This window comes from Lepidothrix coronata, unplaced genomic scaffold (assembly GCF_001604755.1).
Source record: "Lepidothrix coronata isolate B3197 unplaced genomic scaffold, Lepidothrix_coronata-1.0 Scaffold73, whole genome shotgun sequence".
Taxonomy (NCBI): domain Eukaryota; kingdom Metazoa; phylum Chordata; class Aves; order Passeriformes; family Pipridae; genus Lepidothrix; species Lepidothrix coronata.
This window is the reverse complement of record NW_016690253.1, coordinates 2,338,323-2,362,519: the sequence shown is the minus strand read 5'-3', so window position 1 is coordinate 2,362,519 and position 24,197 is coordinate 2,338,323. Positions and strand designations below refer to the sequence as shown.

Genomic DNA, 24,197 nt, shown 5'->3' with positions numbered 1-24,197 from the left:
AGACATCGCCTGTGTGGCAGAGCTATATCAGGACAACTTTTTCCAGGGCCACCTGCTTGAAATGTGAAGGGCAGGAACATCAGTGCCTGTGCCCATGTCTTCTCCCTGCTGCACGCTCCCACTGACACACAAAGGGACATCCTTGCAGCAGAATGTCAGCAATGTAGGAGATGTACCAGGGAATAAACAGCTCCTAATTGCTCCAGCACAGTTTGGTGTGTTGGGATTTAGCACAGTCAAGTCACTCAGGCTGAATGCCAGTTTACATCCTGGTACAAGAGATCCTGGGGCACAGGTTAGCGGGAGTAAACAACCGGGGTTTAGTACTGCCAAGGAAAAAGTTTTTCATCTATTTCCCAGATCCTAAAAGCCATCTGCCAGGCTGTGTTCTAGCTGCCCTGGGCCTTCTGCACACCCTGAGGTTTTACTGTCCTCAGCACATTCGAGCTGCACCCTGGCCAAATCTTCCTCCTACCTCTCTTCACATCTCTACAGCCAAACACACCAGCTCCGTACCCTGCAGATGAACGACCCCGTTTTACTAAAAATAGCTTATCCTGCAGCTTGCTTAGCCCTGGTGTACATCTAGAATCACATCTGCTTGAAAGCCCACTTGCTCTGCCTTGACTGGTGCTGATGCTCTGCTTGCAAGCAAGACCTCGCTTCCACTGGGTGAGGAAGTAGAGAAGTTAACAGAAACCAAGTGGACCTTGGGTCTCCTAGGCATGGCCAGATACCCTATGAGTGCCAAGGGTTCAGGCTGCTGGCACAGCCACCCTGGGTTGGTGCCCGTGGCGGGGCCAGGCAAGAGTGGAGGGGGAGGTTGTTGGCTCCCAGCTGCACTTATCCAAACGGCTCCAGGGGGATGAGGCTGGAGGTGGGATGTGACCGGGCTCAGGGTGAAATGGGCCCAGGTGCCCGAGGGCTCCTCTCCTCCCAAGCTGCCATGCTTCCTCCCTGCACCTCGCTCAAACTGAGCAGGAGCAAACTTCTCCTAAGGCAGAAAAAAACCCCATGAGCTTTCCCCCGCCCTCAGGAGGAGGGGAAGGTCCTGGGTGCCCTGCACAGCCGGCCAGCCTGCCCCCCACCCCGCGCAGCTGCCTGGCACGGCAGACAGACACACACAGGGCTCCCTGGGAGTGGCAGCGGATGGCGGGCAAACGGAGCTGCTTTGCGTGTCATGCAGTGGCAGCCTCGAGCACAGAAATACCTTCGTCTTCATCACCGTCATTATCCGCTAAGTCCTCGCCCTGTTTCTTAGCGCTGGCTCCTAGGGACCAAACACGAGGAGACAGAACAAAAAAAGGAAAACGAAAGGAAATAGAAACAAAACAACAAAAAGAAAAAAAAAAGAAAAAAAAACACAACAGAAAAAAAAAAAGAGAATTCAAAAATAGCATGATAGCAGAGAAAAAAAAAAGAGAATTCAAAAATAGCATGATAGCAGAGACGGTGGGGCCAGGCCTGTGCCCCACAGCACTGCTGGCTACTCACACTGCACCTCTCCCAGAGCCAGGGCAGTGTAGGGCACGGGCAGGACTGCCCCGGGAGCTGCGCCAGGATGCCACTTCACCTGGACCCCTTCCCAGATCCTCCCTGGGGAGGGCCAGGGTGGCAGGGAAGAGGCGAGTGGGGCTGTGGCAGCGTCAGCGCTGGTGATGGATCAGTCTCTCAAAGCACTTGCAGATTCTCCTGCATCCCCTCAGCTCCCTGCTCCAGGCAAGGCTCCCTCTCCTACCACCCAGGTGCAAGCAGGAGCCCTGCTCCTAGCTCTGCTGCCACTGGGGACAACTGTCCTCTCTCACCAGCAGAGCTCACACAAAGAGTTGCATGGCCACTGACCACCAGGCAGGGTCCTGCCCATCGCCCCCAGGTGGTGCATGGCCCCTTGTGCTTGGCACAGCAGTGTCACCAACCACTGGAGCCGCCACACGAGATCACCACAGCAGCTGCAGGGAGCCCTCATGACAGGGGCTGCCCTGTGCTGCTCAGCTCTGTCCTGCACCAACTCCCTTCTTAAAAGACTCATTGCCTGTTTCACTGAGGATTGTGAAGGCACCAACCAGGCTGACCTGACCAAGGCAGAACCCTGAACATACTGGTTTCTGTAATGTCCTGAGCACCTTACGTTGCGTGGCCAGCCCGGCAGCCCCAGCCCAGCACTGTGGAATGCTGCTGTGGATGGCATGCAGTGAGCACGGCACTTCCCGAGCTCCAAGCAGCCAGTGGGAGGCAGGAGAGGTGGCCTGTGGGCTGGCAGGGAGCAGGAGTGTTGCAGATCTGTACCAAAGGTCTGTTCCTGCAAAGGACTGCCTGTCCACGTGGGCACAAAGGCGAGTGGTGCCATCCTTGTGCTCTGGAGCCTCGAATTTCAGGAAGAGGCTGAGCTCTCCGTATCCCCTCAGAGCTGCAGACCAGCACCTGCAGTCCTCTGCTCCCTAATGCACGCAACAAAAAGAAAGTTCCCCAGGTGATAGTGAGCTCTGGGGTGACAACAGGGTTTCCCCCAGGCAGGACTGCCGAGTGACTCTCCCCTGAAACACAGGGCTCCAACATCCCTCCAGGCACCTGGCTGATCCCAGGGTCCTGCTGCTGCCACCAACGGGCCCCACCAGCACCACAGCAAGGGTTTTGCACAGCCTGCAGTAAGGCTCCCACAGGCAAGGGACAGCCCTGTGGCTGCATGGAACTATGAGACTAAAAGCACAAAACTGGCCAGGAAGACAAAAATCAGGGAGTTGTTCTCACTGTCACTCTGGGAGTGGCATTCTGCAGGTGACACGGGATGTGGATAAAAGAGATGGCAGCATGGAGTGGGACAGTATATGAATTTAAAAGGAATCTGTTATGGGGGAGTAAGAGGTCTGAAATGGCCATGAGGCAGCTCCATTGGGGCAAGAGGCTTGTAGAATGCCTTAAGCAGGCATGACCTGCTGGAGAAAGTCTAGAGAAGCAGCAACAGGAAATCTAGAAAAATCTAGAAGGTATGAAAAGTGTGCAGAAGGTTGGGTCACATCAATACCATGAGTAGAGGCATGACAGGAGCTACAGCAGTATCCCAACACATGAAAGGCTACTATGAGGTGGTAAGGTGGAAGAGCAAGTCCTTCTCTTCTGCACAGAGCACAGGCAACTCTGAATTTACATGAGGTAGAATGAGAAGAAAACCTTCCTGGCAGAAAGGACAGGAAAGTTCTAGAAGAGGCGATCTGGGGAGGTGTTTAAGACCAGGTGAGACACACCGCCAGGAAGAGGCAAGGTAGAGTTGCTCCTGCCCAGGGCAGGGATGGATCAGCCGTCTCCTGTGCCATCCTGATCTTCTCCAACTCAGAGCTCACCTCCCGACCTACCCCCGCTGTGCTCCAGCCCCACCTCCTCACCTCCTGCTTCACCACCCAACCACCCCCTGAGCATCTCACATCATTCTCCTCTTTTCACCCAGCACCACGCCCCATCCCTGTCACCTCTTGCCCCAGCACCTCAGCCCCAGCATTCCCCCTTCCTGCTGCCTCCTTCCCGCTCTCCCTCCCCATCCCACCCCCCAGCGCGTGCGGCCGCTCGGCCTCTCTGCAGGAGGTTGCAGGCTTGACCTGCTGCGTCTTCATTAGGAAGAGCTGCAAGCCCAGAAAGCACTTAAATGACGAAGTACTCATGCAATATTTGCTAACCGGTGCTACGTGCCAACCTCTTGGTACTGCTAAGGGATAGGGATTTTTCTCTAATGATGACCACAGGCAGTGAGCCTTCATCACACCGTGCTGCAGAGCTGGGAAGCTGATCACAGGCAGCTGGAGATCATTTTCCACTGCCAAAGGCCCTGGTGCTTTTAAACCCCTGAGAACAGCCAGGCTGCAGCCCTCCAGCCTGGTCTCCTTTAGGGGGCAAAGGTCTCCATGAAGATGGGGGTGGAGGAATCAGCTATGAGGACCTGTCAGGCTGTAAGAGAGGGCAGTGCATAACATCTCTATGACCTGAGCAACTGTTCTGGCTGATCAGGGAGGGATCCAGCTGGAGACTGCTGCTGCAGAACTTAGAGATGGCTGGGACAAACCTAAAGCACCCTGAGCTTCAGGCACCACAGAAGAGATGGCAGAAAGCAGCACTTGGGGAGCTGAGCAAAGCAGCAGCACAGTGATGCAGGCCAGGGCAGAGGGGAACAGCAGGGGCATGTGTGTGGCAGAAGCAAAGCACGAGCCTTACCCATCAGCAGGAAGGTTCCAGGCTGGCTGGGGTTATGGCCAACACAGACTGTTGTGACCAAGTGGGCTTTTTACCTCTTGCTGCAATGTTCACCTTCAGCACAACCCACCAATGTCCCACAGCTCTTGAGAGCAATCACAGCTTCACTTCCCTCACCCACCCCTTGCACTTTGCTCCAATATCTCCTTCCACTGTCTATTGACATGTTCAGGGACACCCATCCCAGGAGATCTTCCTCTGCACTAACAAAGGCCACCATGCAGAGCCCTGCAGCACCTACTCTCATGGGGATGGGCTAAAGCCTGTGGATTCACAGCTGGAAAAACCAAAAAGGCTTGTGGCTCATTCTCCTTACCCATCAAAAACACCCTCCACTAACCCAGTGTAAATGTCTGTTGTGCCACTTCACTTTAAGCTGACTGCAAAGTGACATGGGTCAGGCCGATAGGAAGGATGCATATGCTCTTATCTAAAGGTTCTAGAAAGACTTAAGTTCAAGTTCAGTAAAAAATAAAATCACTTCCCCCAAAACAGGGCCATCCACACTGGATTTATGCTATCTTAAGTAAATCATACCAACAGCACTGACACCAGTGCAAACAGGGATAAAGGAGGGTGAGGAGCCTAAGTCCTTGGAGGCTTCATTCTCACCATGGTGTGGATAACACAAGAGCAGGAGCCTGAGCTGTCGTCTTTCCAGATCCAAAAGTCTGTTCAGGGTGCCTGTAGGCAGCTCCAGCATCCTCTCCTCCGTGCAAGTGGGGCACCCACTCCCACAAAACAGCCACGATGCCTCAGGGAGCAGGAGCTGTCTGATGGCTCTGTGCACCCAAAGGTACACCTGCCACTGGCCACACCACCTCATCTGCTCCTCCAGGAGTGACAAGGAACTGGACCAAGACTGATGCAGCTGTTGAACTTGCTGCTGCACAACCCCACAGGAAGGGGCAACTCTGCTGGGACCTTCCAGCCACCAGCCCTTGCTCCAGGACTGCAGCATACCTTGGTGCTGCCCAGCCCCTCCCTGTCCCGGAATGATGCAGAGGAGTTATTTCCATCCTTGAGCGGACTCGGTAAAAGCACTGCATCTTCTCACGCTCTGCTGCCTCCACCAGCACAAACACCTACCCTCACCTTTGCAAATCATTCCCTGGAGTGGAAGCAGAGCACCAGGGCGGTGGTCTGCTCAGCCAGCTCTGCAGAGCAGCAGGCTTTGAGGGGGCTGGGGAGAAGCTTCCAGCAAGGGAGCACTGCAGGGAAGCCTCAGCCAGTACTCGGACAAATCCCCTTCTTGGAGAGCAGTGGAGAAGCCACGACGCTTTTCCTGCAGAGCAGCTGAAGCACATCCTGAGCCCAGGAGCTGCTGGGAGCTCCAGCCACCCTCACACAGCAGAGGAAGGTGCTGGACCTGCACATTGGTCTCTGCAGCATCACAGGCTCTGCACAGCCCCAGCCAGAGAGATTTGGGCAGTCGCTAATGAAAACCGGGGAGGGCTGCTGAGTGCAGGGCAGCCACAATTTTTTCCCCTCCAAAAATGACATCCACCTCCTCATGCCCTGCAGCAAGGCTTGCCCAGGCTGCTGGCGAAGGGAAGGGAAAATCATCCTGGCACCTGCCACAGCCAAGCACAGGCTGGAAGTGTTGGCAGAACAAAGCAAAGGGCAGAGCTGCGTTTTGCACATAAGTACTGTATGGGGTGTGTGTGTGTGTGTGTGTGTGTGTGTGTGTGTGTGTACATGGTCTTTGGGTGGGCAGGGTTATTTTCACAGCAAAACCTGAGCCTCAGCTGAGCCTCAGCGCTGTCAGCTCCCCTGGCACTGTTTCTCAAAGCACCACTGGCCTGTCCTGCTCCCAGAGAAAGGACCAACGTGTGTGGAGGACACTGGCATTTAGGAAATTTCCATGCAGGAAATTACTGTGGGCAACTGGGCGGGGAAACAGGGGTGTTTTTCTGTCCCAGAGATAAACTATGATAAATTCTCAGACCTCCATCTGCTATGAAATACACTGAGCTTAGGGGTGGCAGAAATCATGAAAACTCCAGTAAGGTGGGAGCATTTTCAACCACCAAAATACTGTTCTGCAAGAGGAGAGCTCATCACTGTTCATATGTTGCCTTAGAAATTATAATCATGAATATTCCAGAATGAGCCAATCTTCAAAATTTCAGCCCAAGGAAATCAGCACTGCAGGTACATTATCCTCACCCCAAACATTACTAACTCAAGACATACGATAAGAGGCGGAGGAGCCTCTGTGTCTCATCACAAGTGACTCAATTAATTCAAGCCAATGGCCACCAGAGCCTAGCTGGAGCTGAAGAGCACTGCCAGTGTCTGGGTGCTTTAATTCCTGGCACATAACACCTAGATGCCCAAACGGCCGGCACGGGGGATCCGCTGGTCCATCCAACAGAGCCCAGTGGGGGCAGTGGGAATGTCCCCCAACAGCTCTGCAGGAGGTGGCCAGAGGCAACTGCAGATGGGCTGCAGAGAAACCCTGCCCGTGAGCAGTGCCAGCGGGAAGGGAAAACCAGACAAGCACATCCAAGGTGTTTGGCCATGCCTTATATTGTCCCCTTCTCCAGCCATAACCTGGACCCCGCTTCCCTGGCCCTGTCTATCGGGCTGGGGGTGGCAGGGGTCTGCCAGCCCTGGCAGCCGGTGGGAGGGCCGGGAGAGGAAGCGCTTTGAAGTGGCTGGTGATCACTGGCACAGCCGGCTCCGGAGGCAGCGTGCAGAGACTCCCTAATGCGCCAGCCCTTTCAGGGGCAGCCTTGGCACTCAGAGAGATGGCGTGTGAATAGCCAGGACAGCAACAGGAAAAGCAAAGCAAAGAAACCAAACAACAGAACTGGGGGAAACGGCTGGAAGGAAAGCGCTCCCCAAACCTCCAAGCCCAGCTGCACTGGCCCCGACAAACCCAGGGGTGCAGGGAGGCAGAGGTCGGGATGCAGGGACCCTGCTGCCACAGGATACCCAGGACAGCAGCCTGTGCCGGCCAGACACCCTGTACTGAGCCTTTCAGAAGAGCTTGGCTGCCTGACTGTCCCCACGTTCATCTTGGGGATGCACAGAGCAGCCAGCTCTCCCTGTCTGCAAAGGGGCTGTGTGGTGGGATGGTGGGAAGCACCACGTCCGACATGGGGCTGAGCCAGCTCCCATTTGCACATCTCTACTCTCTGGTCCATGCCACTGGTTGGGAATACAGGATCACTAATGGGGGAAGCTCAGCTGAGGCAAGGCAAAGCAGAGATGTGTCTGGACTGGAGGAGCTCAGCTTACCACGGGACAGCCAGGGCTCAGGGAGAATGCTGTGCCATGGGCTGGAGACCAAATCCTCACTGGCAGCGCTGGCACAGGCATGGGGGTGTGAGCAGTGGGGAGCAGCCTTGGCAGGAACAAGGGCTGGGGCACAACATGGCATGATTTACACAGCCAGGAGAGGCTTTATGTTTTTAACCAAGAAACTCTGGATGCAAAATGACCAGGGATGGAACTGGGGGAAAGCTCAGATCAGGACAGGCTGCAGTCCCCCATCACACAGGCCCTTCCCTGAGCAGGTCTGTACACCCCCAGTGGGGGAGGCACCCTAAGGGATGGGTGCATTTAAGTGCTACCTGCCATCAGAGGCTACCCCTCATACCCAGAGGCTGGGAGGCTGTTGGTGCCAGTGGGATGAAGATGGGAAGGCAGGCTCAGCCCAGGAGGAGAAGCTGTTCTGAAAGGCCTGGAGCAACATGAGCATCGTCATGACCTGACCCCAGACCTGTACTCCCAGCTGGCCGGAGCATCCATGGGACTCCTCCCAGTGGGAAGTGGGGGGTGGCAGGGTGGGCTGCTTGGAGGGCCCACAGCCTGGGTGGCAGCACAGAGAGGTGCCGGAGGAGTGTGCTGCAGGCCGGGGGCCAGACAGGCACCCCCTCACTCTCACTCTCTCTCTCTTTCCTCTCTGTGCCTCTCTGCCGGTCGGCTTGCTACATACCTCCTTTCCTACATATTTTCTTGTTGGGCTTTCGGGTGCATTCCTTGGAAATCCGTTTTACTGTAAAATGAATAAAAGACTACAAAATAACAGGAGGCTCCACTGGTGGGAGTGGGCATGCAATCACAACCACGCTGCTACCCTCCCACCGCCCCCGGGACCGCGGGAGGTGGGGAGGGAGCGTCGCCATGGGAGGAAAACTCTGGGCCAGCCGTGCTGGGCGGGAAGGAAGGCATGATGCATTCCGTGGCCAAGGGCCCCAGAGACACAGGAGTGGAGCCAGCCAGCCTGGGAGAAGCCACTGGCCTGCCAGGCTGCTCTGTTGTGCACAGCAGACCCACTGCGGGTCCCTTCCAGCCCGCTGCAAATCCCTGGGGGCTTCCCGTTGCGGTGAGGCTGGGGCGGACACACGGGCAGGCGCTGCCTCCTCTGCCCTCTACTTACAGTTCAGGTGGGATCCCCTACAAAGGAAAAGGTTAGACAAGGAGGCACCCAGCACCGCTCAGCCTCACCCCAACAGGACCATGCCCCTCGGGTCCCCAGCACCCCAGGCTCATCGCTCTGCCGCTGTCCCACCGGCGGACGGAGGAGCAGCCAAGCGACGTGTCTGCCGGTGCCCCCCAACCTCCCATCCATACCAGGGCCCAGAAAAGGGCTCTGTGGTCCCTTTCTTGCTGAAGCATCTTCCCAGGGAGAGGCAGAGAGTGTTCCTCCCAGCCGCAGCCCACGCCCACAACTAGCGCATGGACCTGGGGAGGGTGGGAAGCAGGGAGGAAGGACGAACTCGAACCAACTCAAGACAGAACCTGGCACTCGGCGCCTGGGGAGCACAAATCAGCTTGTCACTCTGTGGATCTGCGGTCAGAGAGTCGGATTCAGATTTAGCAATACAAGAGAGGAACCCGTGACGATGCCATGGAGGTGGAGGGGTGGGACCGGGAGGCGTGGAGGAGCAGGAGCACGCGAGACAGAGATGGCAGCTGAGGGCAAGAGGGCAAGCTGCGTGGCCAGAGAAAGCTTTCCACAAACAGACAGCATGCTGCAGGGTCCACAACCACATGCTTCAAACACAACACCCAGGTGAGACCAACCACTGCTGGGGAGGGGTGGAGTGACCCCCCCCCTCGCCCTCCTGCGGTCACCCCAGTGGGGACTCACCATCCTCCGTGGGGATGTAAATGTTGAGGTACAGACAGTCCTCGTTGGGGTCCTGGATGTATGTGGCCACGATATCCAAATTGGAGGTAAACCAGATGGGCAGCATGATCTCAGGAACGGCGTTGTGGATGTTCTGGGGGCAGACTGGTGAGAAGTGGGTAGCGTTCCTGATGCCTGACCAGGACGGTGGTGGCTCAGGGGGCATGAATCTCTTCTCCCCGACTGGGGGGGCAGCATAAGGAACCCCCAGGTACTGGTCCACAGGCCCCAGAATCTCACTGGGCAATGGCACACGCACCCCTCGTAACTTCCCATAGTGTGTGTTGACAGTTGGTGAGTAGACCTGGCCCTCCATCTGCACAACCATCGAGGCAAAGCTCAGGACCCAGAGGGTGAGACGCAGGTCCCAGCTGGCCACCAGCTCAGGCACTTGGAGAACAGGGGGGAAGAGAGGGCTTCTCCAGAGTATCAGCCACATTGTCCGGGAGAAACAGCACCAACATCCAGGCCTGAAGCTCCTGGGGCGAGGGCTCAGGGCATCCCCATCACATCAAGCCTCCGATTTGCCCGCCGGGAACACACGGAGCAGGAGAGCCGGGAGTCAGGAGCGCGCAGCCCAGCCACACCTTCTGCTGGGTGAGTCGGATGCAGGGAGATGTGTCACTGGCTTCTCACAGCCTCCCAGCTGCCCACTGCTGCCTGTCTGCCAGCGGCCCAGCCTGGAGGTGACTGCTGATACTGTGGAGAGATGGAGGGAATTAACAGCAGACTTGCTCTGGGAAGAGTCGAAGAGCTGCAGAGCAGAAGGAGCCAGGATCCCTGGCTGACCCTCCCACCCATGGGTGCTCATTGGCTCTGCCACCACCCAAGCAGGTGGCTCTGGGAGCTTGCAAATGTGGGCAGCACAAGTGGAGCATCTGCAGACACACGGACTGTGTCTGCCTGTGCCTGCAGAGCCTGTCCCAGCACTCAGGGGCCAGCCCTGCCCCTGTCCTGTCCAGGTGATCCCCACAGCCATCCTGGGCAGCAGCACTATGCCCCCACCCCATGCTGCAGGAGGGTATCAGCAGCAGATTATGGATGACAAGATAAGCAGGGCAGTGCCACATCCCTCCCCACAAGGAGCCTGTTGGACATCACTGGTGCCAAGCACAGCCCCAGCACAAGAGCCCACTGGCATCTCTCCTCTCCTGGCTGAGGTGGAGCAGCCTGCACTCACAGACCCTGCAGCCTGTGCTTCTTGCTTGGGCTGCTTGCTTCCCCGTTCGGGTGCCACCACCCCACCTCACACACCCGCAAACCAGACCCACGTGTCCTACCAGGCACCCATCTCACCCACACACACGCTCTCCACCAGCTTTCCCCCTCCACGTGCCACGGGCCCAAGCGGCAAGACCCCAAGTCACAGTGCTCCTGGGCATCTGCCCTCCCTCCCATCCACTCCCTGCCCCGGCTGCCTCCGGGGCAACCCTGGGGAGGCAGAACTCTGCTCCCACATCCCCCCCAGCCGGGCTGGCAGCATCAGGGGGAGCAGCTGTGGCAGCCCCCGTGGGGCCCGCGGGGAGGGGAGGGCAGTGCAGATGGGGACCCGCGGATGTGTGTCAGCGAGCAGCGCTCCTGTGCCAGGGAGCCCTCGCCGGAGGCTGTGTGGATTCTCAGCGCTCTGCCCTTCACCTCCCGCACCGCCTGTCGCATTCAGGGCTTATGTAAGTGCCCCCCCGGCTCCCCCCGGCAGCACCGCCGCTCTCGGGGGACCCGGGCAAGGGAAGCCGCCGGGGCTGCACCCTCCCGGTGCTCCCCTCACCCCGGCGGGGCGGGCACGGCATCAGCGGGCGGCCGGCTCCGCTCCTCGGTGGGCGGATCTGCAGCCGGGTCCCTGCTAAAAGGCACGGCTTGGTGGCGGCTCAGAGGATGCTCGGCTCGTCCTCTCTCAGCCACATGTCCTCACCCTGGGAGAGATGGCAGCGGTGGTGAGGCACCTCCGTTTTGCCCCAGGGCATTCTTACATGCCCACCCGGTATATCCCTCCCAAGCTCAGAGGGGAGCAGAGTTGCCTTGAAATTATTGGAGCACAAAATAAGGGCTATATGCAGATGGGAGGACGCAGCTCTGGTTGGAGGTTCAGTTGGGCAGGGATTCCACAAATGGAGAACACCTCATCCAGTGAGGAAAATCCGCAGGAAAAAAAACCAAAACCACCACCAAAAAAACCACCCCAAACCCTACAAACAAACAAACAAACAAACAAACAAAAAACCACAAGAAAACCCCACCAAAACACAGCACAACCAAGAAACCCCACAGAAGGTGTCTGAAATCTGTACTGCACATGTGCAGGCAATTCACTGCTGGTGATTAAGGAGATGGGCCCATGCTGTGCCTGCCCTCCTGATATGCCCAGAGAACTCAGCAGGCTCAGAAATCAGGGTACGACAGTAAAAAGAAACACTCAGCCCAGAAAATCATGTTACTGCATTCAGCCCACCTGAGTAGCAAGGCCTCACAGGGCTGGGCATGCAGGCACCTTTCCAGAGCCTGCAAAGGGACAGCAGGGAATTCCAGACAAGGAGAGCAGTACAGCTGATGAAGAGAAACAGTCACAACACTCCCCCATCCATGGCACAGGGATGACCTGAAGGCTGAGCTATCATGACTGGGGCTGATACTGCTCTCTTTCTGACCCCCATCATCTCTGCACATTATTCCCCTCCACCTCTTCCTGCCCCACAGGGCAGTGACAGAAACACACCCAGCAGGAGCATGGCACTGCTGCATTATCCCCCAAAAAGATGCCAAAGTCTAAGAAATAAAAGCTGTATCGAGGGACAGAAATACAGCTGAGGCACCCAGAGACCCCAAGCTCAGCTCTGCCCACCACCGCTGGAGCTGCCTCTGCAGCACAATGCCTTGGCTGCTCTGCTCTGCCTGCAGCTCTGGAAGAAAACCATCATTCATCCAATATTCCTTTCTGCAATGCTCCTCCTTCAGCAGAGAACTGGCCTTTGCCTAACAGTGACATCCCAGGAGTGCAATGCTGGCTCGGGACCCCCAAAGCTTTATCCCCAAGCGGGAACTCAAAGATGCTTCACACCCACTGCTCTGCCTGACATAGCTGGAAGGCAAACTGCCCAGTGCAAATCTTCTGCTCAGGTTCCTTCAGGTACCGCAGGTTAGGATAAAGCCAATTATTAATGACTGTCATATCTAATTTGTATGACTGGAAGCTACAGGCAGCTTCCAGTCTTTATGTTAGTGCATACAGTGCTCCCCGCAGAGCCATTTCAACCGATCCGTCATCATTTTCTGTCTGCAGGAACACCACAGCCCTGCCAGCAGTGGCTTATCAGCTGATTTCCCAACTCCAGAGCTTCCTCAGGGCTTCAGCCACACGCTGCCATGGGCACTGCTGCTCCACCAACTCCTCCAGTCAAGCAATTTCGTGGCACCAGGCAGTGCCACTACACAGCTGCCCAGCTGGGCTGTGCACACCAGTCACAGGGCTGGATTCACAACCCACTTTGCATCCACGGAGTGGCTGCACACCCAGCATAACCACCCTCTCCTGACACAATGAAGAATCTCTTTTCTACAAATCACAGCAAAAAAAGGCTTCTTCTACAGCTCCTCAGAAATACATTATGATGATATTCCTTTGGGCTTTTGTTTAATCCTCTTCCATCGTTCTTTTAATAGCTTTTAAAAAACATGGAAATCTGAAGATAAAAAACATAAGCTAAGATAGAATTAAAGTTCCAAGTACACGTCCTTAACTTTAGCAAAATGATGCTACAGGACTTAAAACCGCCTCCAGTTACGAGTTTTACAAAGCATGAGGCACAGAGGTGAGTTACGTTAGCTACAGCCAAATATGTTCAGATATGGAGATGCACAGTCAAGGCCCAGCAGCCCTAATGTTACCCTGGAGAGCCACAATGTCTTAACACTCAAATCCAGATCACGGTATTTTAACATTTGTAATTCCGCATTTGGTTCCATCATTTTTTAAAGACTCTTTCCCTCCATCTGCCCATGTCCCCGCAGCACAGAATAAAAGGCACCCAAACAATCTCAGTGACATGTTTCTAAAGCATTCCTATGTTTGCACTGTTTTTCAATTACAACCCCAAAAAATGATGCAAACCCTATATCTAGAATTCCCTGGGTTTCAAATGCCTGATTTGGGATGATTACAATACCCCTGCAACACATCTGATACCCTCACATTGCTGTTCTGTGCTCTGCGCTTTCTGATGTAACTTCATGTTAACATAACATTTAGGATGGGAATTTAGCCTTAATTTAATACTGACAGACTGCCATGAGAACCCAAGCTTAGCCCCCTTCACTGTGGGCTGTTGCATGTGCCTTGCATTGCTGCCTGCTGCCTCAAAAGCTCTTAAGCTTCCCCTTTGGTCTTTCAAAGCATGCAAAATAACTGGGAAACCCGAGAAAGGACATTTCATCCAGGGAAGCAATTCCCCTCGCATCCCATGGGAGGTGGGAGCAAAACTTTCCCAGTTTCCCGCCTACAGCACTCTCGTTCTTCCCTCCAGCAGTGAAGCCAAACGTGTCCCCCAGTGAAGATGGGCTGCAGGGAGGCAGCCAGGAGCTGTGCCTGCCAACTAGAAGTGAAACCGGGCTGGGCTGGGCAGATACAGCCAAACTGGGAGTGCTCAGACGGGCACACAGTGAGAAGCTGGAAGGATAAAGACACCACAGGCATCCCAGGTCGCTCTGCCAGGCCGCTGGTGGGTGAGCGGAGGAAGTGAGGCTGCTGGCTGTTAGGGATGTTATTCATGTGCTTCGGAAAACAAATGCTCCATAGGTATTTCCACGGCCACACTGTCTGCCAGACGGCTTCCTCCTCAACAAAGAGACGCTCTCCATGGAAACCTGGGCGAGTGGGATCCTCTGGAAGCCTCTCTGGCAGATGCATATTCAGGCATCTCAACACCAGCCAGACAAGCCGGATCCACACCTCCTCTGGCAGATGGCCGAGGAGATGTGAGCAGACAGCCTGCTCTCATATTGGACCCTTCCTCGGGGCCCAGCCTCCTGCCCTGGAGCACTTGGGCTGACACAACCCCAGGCTCATCACGCTGATGGTGTGGTTCTATGTCCCGTGTGGTACAGAGCCAGGACAGACCTCAAACCACCCAGCTGGCATGGATGGATGATCTCCTTCCAACAGGGTGTCCCACTGCACCCTCCAGCCACTCTGCCTTGTGCAGCTCTGCTCACCATCTGAGCCCGCTGTATTTTAATGAGAGGTAACTGGGGGCCAGCCCATGCACCCCAGAACAAACATGCACCTGGAAAACAGTGTGAGAAACCTCTGCCTCCTCTTTCCCAGGGCGACTGAGCTCCAAACCCTTCCACCAGCCTGTGCTCCTGGAGCTCAGGCTGGTGCTCAGCTCTCAGGCAGCAGCAGCTGTCAGATGCACTGCCCACCCTGCCAGATTCTCTCCTCCACTGGGCAGCAACCCCAGCTCTCACCCAGTCCCATCCCACCTGGCCTACAATGCTGCAGAAACACCACAGGAAACCCTGGGGAGCACAGAAGCTGCAGCACAACTGGGCTGTGTCCCTGTGTCCCAGAGGCTCCTCACGAGCATCCCTCTGCCTGCAGGTCTTGGCTCGCACTCTCTGATGCTTGTGGCTTGGGTCAGTGCTTGAGGATAATACTACAGAGCAAAGTTGGTGGTTTGTGGATTGTGCCCAGTGGGTCTTTCTGACCCACCCCAGGTTACCCATCCATGCCACAGACAGATGTTTCCTGGTCCCACAGCACTGTGGGGGCAATTCCCAGGACTTCAAGTCTGTCACAGAGCTGGTGCACAGTAATAGATGACTTGCAGTTACACTGAAAGGGACATGTAGGGTTTCAGAAAGGTCTGCCCTGCTGCTGCTACTGCTCTGCTTTTCCATGAGTGACCTAAAGGACAGTATGTTTCAGAATCTGCACATGGCATCCAGCACTTTGGAGGCCGGGACAGGAGTTTGACATGCTCCTGACAGACTGGGTGAGAGATGATGGGCAGGGCTGTAAGTCATTGGGAGGTAAAAAATTGCACAAACAGACCATGGAAGAAAACATAGCAGCATTTCTGCCACAAGGGTCATGAGGGCTACAGGAGTACAAACTGAACGTGAGCCAGCATATCATTGCCACAAAAAAAGGCAAGTACAGTAGGATGTGTGAAAAGGCCAGCTTACACATGAAGTAATTACTCTGCTCTCCTTTCAGCTCATAAAGACACACCAAATAATTAAACTGTTGTCTAGAGAACCAGTTTATTCCCCAAACTGAGAAAGGCCTTGGGAGGCCAGCAAGATCACCAAAAAGCCTTGGACAAAAGTCTGGAAGAGTGGAATTAGTCTAGACAAGACAAGTTAAAGGACACAATTTTATAACATGTAAAGGCCACTGCGAAAAAGTTCAGAACACTCTGCCCTTTCGTGCTAGGTAGGAGACACATTCATATTCAGAAAGGAGAGTCAAGTGTACACCAGGAAAAGTTAAAGCACCCCATGACTGTCTGCAAAGGGTGGTACATGACAGATGGATGTGACCCCCAGCATCCCCTCCAGTCCAGTCCCTGCCCTCATTCGTTCAGCATTTGTCACGGTCTGGGCACACAACAGCCACCTTGGCCACAAAGCCTTCAGCATTTAGGATGCTCTGACAGAGCACAGCACACATGGAGGAGGCTTTCCAGCACCACGGAGCCCAAAACACCTGTTCTACACACTGCAAAGGTCTCTCCCAGAATCCAGTGTCCCCACTCTCCTCCTGAGGCACATCTGCAGCCCCCCCCCCGATACCGAGACACCACAGTCACTCTAATGAGACAGAAGGAAAAAGAGTTACAAACCTCACCCTCATTTGCCTCAAGTGCAGGACACGTCCCTGTGACTTGCCTTTCCTGGCTCCTACTCACAGTCCCACCAATATTTAAAGCAAGCTGAATGTCAGAAACCTATGAGACACTCCACTGCACATCCTTTGCCCCGGGGAGAGGATGAGAGACCACGTGAGAAGTGTCACTTAAGCTCCTCAATGCTGCAGGAACATATGTGGGACAGAAACTCTTTGACAACTCCCAGACACATGCCAAAATCCTCGAGAGCTCCATTCAGAACAGAAGAATGTTACTCAAAATCCCTAGAAACAGACAATTTGAAGAGCCACTTCTGCTGTGGTGCCAATGGCCTCCTGCTGCAATATGGCCTGTCCCCATTTGCTCCATGGCCTTTAATGAATCCTTCATGAAATAATCAAGCCCGACTTGGGAAGGGCACCAGGGGCAAAGCAAACCTTTCTCTTGCCCACATTTCAGCCTTTCCAGACATTTTTGGTGTTGAGTGCCAGCACGCTGTTCGATGCCCGGCTCCAGAAGACATGCTACCCAGCAGGTGAGACAGCCTGGCTCATTTCCAACTCCTGTTTAGCATCAAGACTTCCAAAAATGGTGGAGGTTACTCAGTGTCACCGAGCTGTGACTGGTGATGCTGCTGAAGGACAGCCAGTGAGCACTGCAGCAGGGACAGCGTTGGGGTCAGCTGATTCCGACACCAATACTGCTGATTCAAGAAGAAGGTGGCCACTACAGAGGACCCAAGGACAATTGTGTTTTGAAAGCCTGGACGCTTTTGGAGTGGGCTACATGCTCACCTTGAGTTGGTTTAGATTTTGACTGACCTTCCCACTCATTGCTTCCCAGGAGCCTGGTGAAAAGCTGACAGGGCCATGTGGCACAGCCAGCAGCTGCTGTGTGAGCAGGAGGAGGCTCTGCCAGGACAGGAAGAGGGGAGTGGCAGCAGCCTCTCGGTGGAGAGCGAGGTTCCCACGTGGCTCAGGGATAGCTGCTGGAAGTAGGCTGTTTAGTGCCACGTTCTGGATAGAAATAATCTGGATTATCTCACGCTACGGCTTTCCTGACCCCAGCATTAAGAAGCGGTGGGAGCTTTTCTCTCCCTCACCTTGCTATTCGCGCAGTTTCAATGTAGAAACGCCTGCCTGCAGGGGCAGAGGGTAACAAGATCTACTGTCCGAACGCCTGCACAACTCACCGGCAGCGAAGGAAGGGCCTGACTCAACCCAGAGGGTCGCAAAGCCCCGGGACCCCCCGCGATTGGCAACATCTGGGTGTGGCATCGCTGTGTCCCGGTGTGGAGAGACCGATCGCGGCGGGGCGGGGCTGCGGGATGTTCCCGGAGCATCTCCCGCCCGGCGCCCCGCGGGAGCTGTCCCGTCAGCACCGCACCGGGACCGGCCCGCCCAGCGAACCGCAAACCCCATCACCAGGACCAGTGGAAGGGCGACCTCTCGGCAGCTTCCTGAGGAAAGGAAGTGGAGAGGGAGGTGCTGAGCTCTTCTCCCTGCTACCCAGCGACAGGACATGAGGGAAGGGTTCAAAGCTGCAAGGGGAGGTTTACACTGGGAAGCGTTTCTGTACAGAAGCATTTCCGTATAGAGAGTGTTGCCAAACACTGGAACAGGCTTCGTAGAGAGGTGGTCGATGCCCCAAGCCTGACACTGTTTGAGAGGCATTTGGACAACGCCCTTAACAACATACTTTAACTTTCGGTCAGCCCTGAATGGGTCAGGCAGTTGGACTAGATGACCATTGTAGGTACCTTCCAAGTGAAATTATTCTATTCTATTCTATTCCATTTGAAACAGTGCTTCACAGATAAATGGCAGCATTACTCCAGCGCTGGCTTTGAGCAGGCAGGTGACTGACAACACAAAAGTGCATCCACAGAACTCTGGAATTTCCAGACGAGTACTCAGAGGAGCGAACTGACAGACAATCTGCTTTCAGCAAGCCCTTGGCACCAGCACAAAGTTCATGCCAAGACAACTTGCTCACTCTCCCACACATCACAAACAAGCACCAGGCACCTACTTTAAGGCAATATAATCTCACTCACAAATCTGTGATCAACACTCCACAGCTAGCGACTGGAGTGCAAATCTCACCCAGCGCAGAGAGAGCTGACTGCACAGGCAGCATTCCCCTCACTTCCTTCTCCAGCTTTGGCAAGCTGCACACTGACATTATCCCACCTGCTCATCACCATCCCCCTCACATCTGCCAGAGTAATGCCTCCGATGTCCTCTCCCAAATAACTGCCCTGGAAACTACCACGGCTAACAGGGGCTGTTTTTAAAGTTAACATGGATCATTATGACTGAATTGTGTTAGGGAGCAATTACACAAGCACAAGGCTCTTTTCAATAAGCTTTTAAAAGTCCATGTCCAAACATGTTCATGTTTCTTACATTAGCAAAAGCAGGTTTGAAATCTAATAAAGAAAGGAGACTTTGGTGACCCAAAGAGGCTGGCTCAATGCAATGATGCCCTCATTTCTGAAATGCCCCAAATTAAATATGAAACCCAGCTGCTAATGGAATGTCCTTCCCCCAAACTCTCTCACACTCCAGTCTCTCATCAAGCTCCTTTCTGTGCACCCAACCATGCAAAGGACATGAACCTCCTGCAACCAACTGGGCCATGGGCAATTTGCACAAAGCTCTGTCCTACCCATACCACCACCTGTGCTAAGAATGGCTCAAGACAGCTCACACATGCTCCAGGGAAAGCTGAGAAAGCATCAGTGGCTGCAGGAAGGCCGAGTGCCTGCACAGCCAATGCTTTCCATGGACCAGTGTGGACTGGAGGAGGCTCTATAAATGTAAGGAGGTGGGCTGGGCAGAGAGGAACTGACTGCAGCTTAAAATACATGGACTTCCTGCAAATGCGACTAGAGAGGGTGGGCAGGGAAAAAAAAAAAACAGGAGTGCTCTGAATGGGAAGAACTACACTCAAAATAAGTTGTCAAAGTTTCATTTTACTGACTCAAAGCCGGAAGCCAAAAATCACTTAATCAAAGGTTGCAATCCAGACAGTGGCTTTAGAGCCTCTGGCTTCAGCAGCAGAGACAGTAAAGGATTGTTTCCTTTACCAACACCCGCCCCAACCACCTGTTTCTGCTTAACATCACTAACCCCTGCTCTTTGTCAGCTCAGCAAGGTTTTGCAGGGTAGAATTGTAAACCAGGTCATGGAAGTAATCCGGGCTAAAGGTAATGGAACCAAGGACAAAGATGAAGAAAATAGCTGGAGACAAGCAGGAACTAACTTTTTCACAGAAGCTGAAATATGACATAATAAGTTTCCTTGTGCAGAGATAAGGTTATAAGTTCTCTGGCAGTGTACAAGCACCACCTTTCTGCACAACCTGTTTCCACCCTGTCTTGTACCATGGGACACCAAGCACAGGGAGCAGGGTGGCTGTATGGAGACACATCCCGAGAGAGCCACCCCTCCAGGGTCCCAATGCAGGCAGCAGAGCCATGTGTGTTCCCTCATGGTGCAAGAAAGCCCAAGCATTGCAGTCCAGCACCAAACTGTTGGCTCATTGTGGGGTCTTTGGTGTCAGTGCTCAGAAAAACTGTCCCAGGAGATGTTTGAGCTCACATTACCTGCACTGTCCACAGCACCTCCACCTTGCTACAACAGTCCCTACTTCCAGGTGAAACACCAGCCAGGCTCTGCAGAGACCCATGTGCCCAGAGCCTGGGATGCAGGGCTGTGCCAGCCCATTCTCCCTAGCTTCCCACAGCTTCGAGAGCTGCAGGTCCTGTCCTGTGCCAGAGGGATGTCCTGGCTGAACTCCAGCCCACCAACCTACTCAGAGAGGCGAGTGCCCCAGCACATCCCACCTGACACAAGCTGCTGAGTTTTGTGTTAGTGCCAGTGGCCCTTACCAAAGGCCAGACTTGACTTTCTGACCATATTGCAAGTGCCCCTTTGAGGCCTAATGGCATCACCTGCCACTCCATGACACTGCAGCTTGCCCGGGGTACAGTCAGTTCTGGGGGCAAGCCAGCACTGAGGACCAGGGCACCGCTCAGTCCCAGCCCTGCCCTGACTGGCCTGGGAGACCATGATCCCCTCCTCACTGCACTGCACTCTTCACCTACATCAGAGGGCTGCTCTCTGCAAAGCACTTGGAGGTGGGACTCCCAGCTCTGGACTGGGGCAGGAGATGGGGAGCTGTGACCACTGGTAGCAACGCACAGGTAGGACAGAGCTCGGGCCAGTGCAAGCTGCATTTGTTAAAACTGTAATGCACATTCACTCTGCTCCCACCAGCAAGCAGGACTCAGTGGAAACATCAGAAAGGAAAGATCCAAACGTGGAGGTGGGAAAATGCTGGAAGCACCATGGACTCCTCCATCCACACCACCATCCTGTCTGCTGCCCAGGTCCCTTTCTCTTCCAGCTGCACCTTGCTCCTCGGCCCCGCAGGGCAGGGGAGACCATCCCAGGGCAGCACCCCTTGGCAGGGCTCCTGCCGGCAGCCGGGACCGCACACCCAGAGCCAACATGACACAGCGTCAAGCAGCCACATCCTGCAGCAGCCACTGCTCCTCCAAGGTGACGTCAGCCTCCGCAAGAGCTGGCAGGCAGGACATGCTGTGCATGCCGGCCGCGCTGCTCCCAGACACCGCCTGGCTCCAGCACACGCTGTGGCCCGCGCTCCTCACCCGCTACGATTTATCTACAAATTGAATTTCACACTTGCACGCTCCAGAGTAAGGCACAGGTGCTGGAGGAGCCACCCTCCCCCTCCACATCTGCCTTCCCCCTCGCCCCACCCTGCTGCCGAGCTCCGGCACCGAGGATGACGGTGATGGCTGGCGGCTGTGGAGGAGCTCCTGGGCAAAGCCGCCGACACCGCAGGGCCGGCACCGCATCCCGGCAGAGCTGCCACGCTCGGGGCAACGCCAAGGCAAGGGGAGCCCTGGGGCCCCTGGCACAACGGCCACCCACGTGTGCTGCTGGCACGACACAGCGTCCAAAAACGCCCATCTGCAGCTGAATGAGATAAAAGCCCATCCCAGAGTTGCTGGTTTCCCCAGAAACCCTAAAGGCTTTCCCAGGAATTCTGGAAACGCACAGATTTGCTACGTGATCCAGTAAGCAACCTAACGAGTTTGTACAGTTGTCGCAGCCAGAGACCACCATTATCACAGGTTGTATGTACAGCTGGCAGCTCAGACAGATGTGGTGTCAGTCCCCTTGGAAGGACCTCAGGCAGTTACTTGGTGCAGCCCAAGTCCATGACAGCCTAGGCTCAACTAAGACAAGCACCTTCCTAAGGGAGGGAAGCCTGCCCTCATCAAGGCCATTGGCCGCTCACATTCCCAAACCAAAACCAAAGCTGGCGTGACTAAGCAGAAGACCATAGAAGCACCCAGGGCTGGAGAGTCAGCCTGCAGCCAGGGCAGCTCCACAAAGTCTTGCTCATGCAGCCAGGGCTCACTGAGGACTGTAGGTCAGGCAAGCCAGCAGCTAGGAAGGAAATCTATTCAAATTTAATCCAAAATGTATTTTCTATTTTCCCTTGTAAATTTATCCTCCCATATTTTCTATCTTCAAGCACAAAAAAGCAGAAAGCCTAAAACCTCTGGCAAAAAAAATCCTTTAATGTGTTTTACTGCAAATACCGCCTAGTGTTAAGAAATAAGCTGGACCGGAGCAAATCAAGCAGCCTGGGGATGCCCTGTCTCTCCAGGGGGAGCACACTAGGATGAAGCAGGCCACACAGGCATGCTGCAAGGACCAGCAATGCCAAGACAAGTCAAGTGCCCAGTGCCAAGACGGCTCTTGTGCTCTCTGCTGCTTCTCAGAGGTCCCCGAGCACAGCACTGCCTCAGCATAAGCCCACTTTGAGGCATTGCTCCCGAGGGACACAGGAGGAGGCTTTTGTTACAAAGAGCAGGGAACCAATTGGCTCCTCTTAAAGTCCTGAGCGTCAAAGTACAGCAGCTCCCTGCCCAAGTCTGCAACCTCACATTCTCATCAAGAGAGCCCAGTGGCAACAGAGACCAAAATGACGAGACAGAAACAGAGATCATTTCTGTCTTGAGGCACAGCTGCTATCCAAGGGAGATTTCAGACTGTGGTTGCAAGGACACCCTTGTGCTGTCTGGATACTTCTCTCAGCCCTCACCTCCTGGAAGTCATGAGGATGGGAAACAGCATCCATGAGCAACAGCTTTGGTTGACCTCATCCTGCTGCCCTCCAACCAAAGCCCATTGGGACTGCTAGATCCCCATCTCATCCCTGCATCCTTCTCTCCAAGTCCACTTCTCCCACAAAAAGCAAACCTCTCCCAGGCCAAGGCTCACATCTCCCTGTTGTCCTTGCATGTCTCTGGACTGCTCAGGAGCTGGGGAACAGGCCTCTCAGCATCCCACATATGCCAAGGTAAGGCTGAACTGGACCGTCAGTGATAGCAGGACATGAGTCTTTTCTCGTTTGGGCATAAAACCAGAAACAAAACTGACACTGATGCTTCCTGATGTGTGTGAGAACAGGCAGAGCCAGGGGACTGGAGGAGGGGGAGATGAAGATCAGATCCCTGGAGATCCCACGTGCAGCGAGTACCAGGGAACTGGGACAACTCTAAGATGAGACTCCAGCTCTGCTGTCAGTGTGTCAGGCAGGTCCCCTGTGCCCAGGGAACCAGAGGAAGCAGAACAGCAAGGTAGCACAGGAGGAAGGGGTATTGCCTCCCATTTTCAAACCAACTGAATGAGTAGACAAAAGCCTGTCAGAGGTCTCCAACATAAGGTCCTGAGGACAAGGTCCTCAGCAAGGCAGAGGATTGGTGCTTAGCACAGGTCCCATCTCTCCCACCAGCTGCACCTCCATCACGTGGGGAAAGCATCCCACGCTCTCAGTGAGCAGGCAGGACTGAGCATGCACCTCTCACCCTGTGCCAAGTGAAGTAACACAAACTGGATGGGGATAAACCCACCCTTCTTTATCAAAGCCTCCCTCTGGAGCTCCCTCCTGGCTCCACCCTCTCTGGTGGGCACAACATTACGAAAATAACAGACCAGACCAAAGGTCCACCTTTGCTCTGTGTACTTTCTTGCAAGAAGTCGGAAGCACAAGCAATTTGCAGCTCAGCAGCTGCCCAAGTCAGAGGTGGATTTCAGTGTATTTATTGGTTCTGGGGGAGCATCTTGTTTTTCTTGAATTCATCCCATTTCTCCTGAAACCAAGGTAAGATTTTGCTGTTCATGACACCTTGTCCTGAGGACTTCTGTGATTTGATAGCACATCTGCAAGAGGCAATGCCCCTCCTCCTATTTGGCACCTCCTGCTAGCTTAATTTGATGTGACCTTGTACTTGTACGGAAATAAACAGTGAACAGTTAACCTCTATCACTTCTCTCCTGGCCTCCTGTAGACATGTTTTATCCATCTTCTGTTGTTTCTTTTCCAGTCTGAAGAGCCCTGCCTTATTTAGCCATTTTTTTGCAGAGAGGTCTTCAGACCTCTGACCATTCCTGCTGCAACTTCCAGGCATTTGACTCCACAATGATCTCAACGCTCACACATCTCTCCTGAGCTCCCCCATGGGCAGTTTTAGAGACAGAGACACAGAGCAACCCCTGTCCCTTCTCCTCCATCACTGTTCCATGAGTCCTCAAGTTGCTCAGCAGTGCCTGGAGTCATGTAAGGGTAGAGAAAACACGTGAAGACAGTCTCACCTTCACAACTCCTTCAGCACTGGGTGCCAGAACCAGGACATGGACAGGGCCACTCCCATGGTGAGTGGCATGCAGGCACTTTGGTCACACTGCAGACTTGGGCTTTTTCTCCCACTCCTTTAGAGCAGCACCTAATGACTGCTTGATGAAGGCAAAGTCCCCGCAGCCCCTGATCACCATCAAACAGCATTCTCAGTAGTCCCCTCCCCAAGCCCATCTCAAAAGCTTCCTGACCAAACTGTTGCCAACCATCCTTGCTCTCAGAAAGCCCCA

General features: G+C 54.5%; 1 protein-coding gene across 3 annotated transcripts in view; it reads right to left on the bottom strand.

Moving 5' to 3' along the window:
- NLGN3 (neuroligin 3) overlaps positions 1–24,197 on the bottom strand; it is a 38,113-nt gene that overhangs the window by 9,854 nt on the left and 4,062 nt on the right. The window contains exons 2-4 of one of the 3 annotated variants that reach the window (XM_017819296.1): positions 9,344–10,081; positions 8,186–8,245; positions 1,211–1,270 (exon numbers count right to left, since the gene is read on the bottom strand). In XM_017819296.1, the coding sequence (XP_017674785.1) occupies positions 1,211–1,270; positions 8,186–8,245; positions 9,344–9,821 (598 nt within the window). In that variant the 5' untranslated portion in view covers positions 9,822–10,081. The remainder of the gene's footprint in view (positions 1–1,210; positions 1,271–8,185; positions 8,246–9,343; positions 10,082–24,197) is intronic. The other 2 variants (XM_017819297.1, XM_017819298.1) reach the window with 2 other exon arrangements.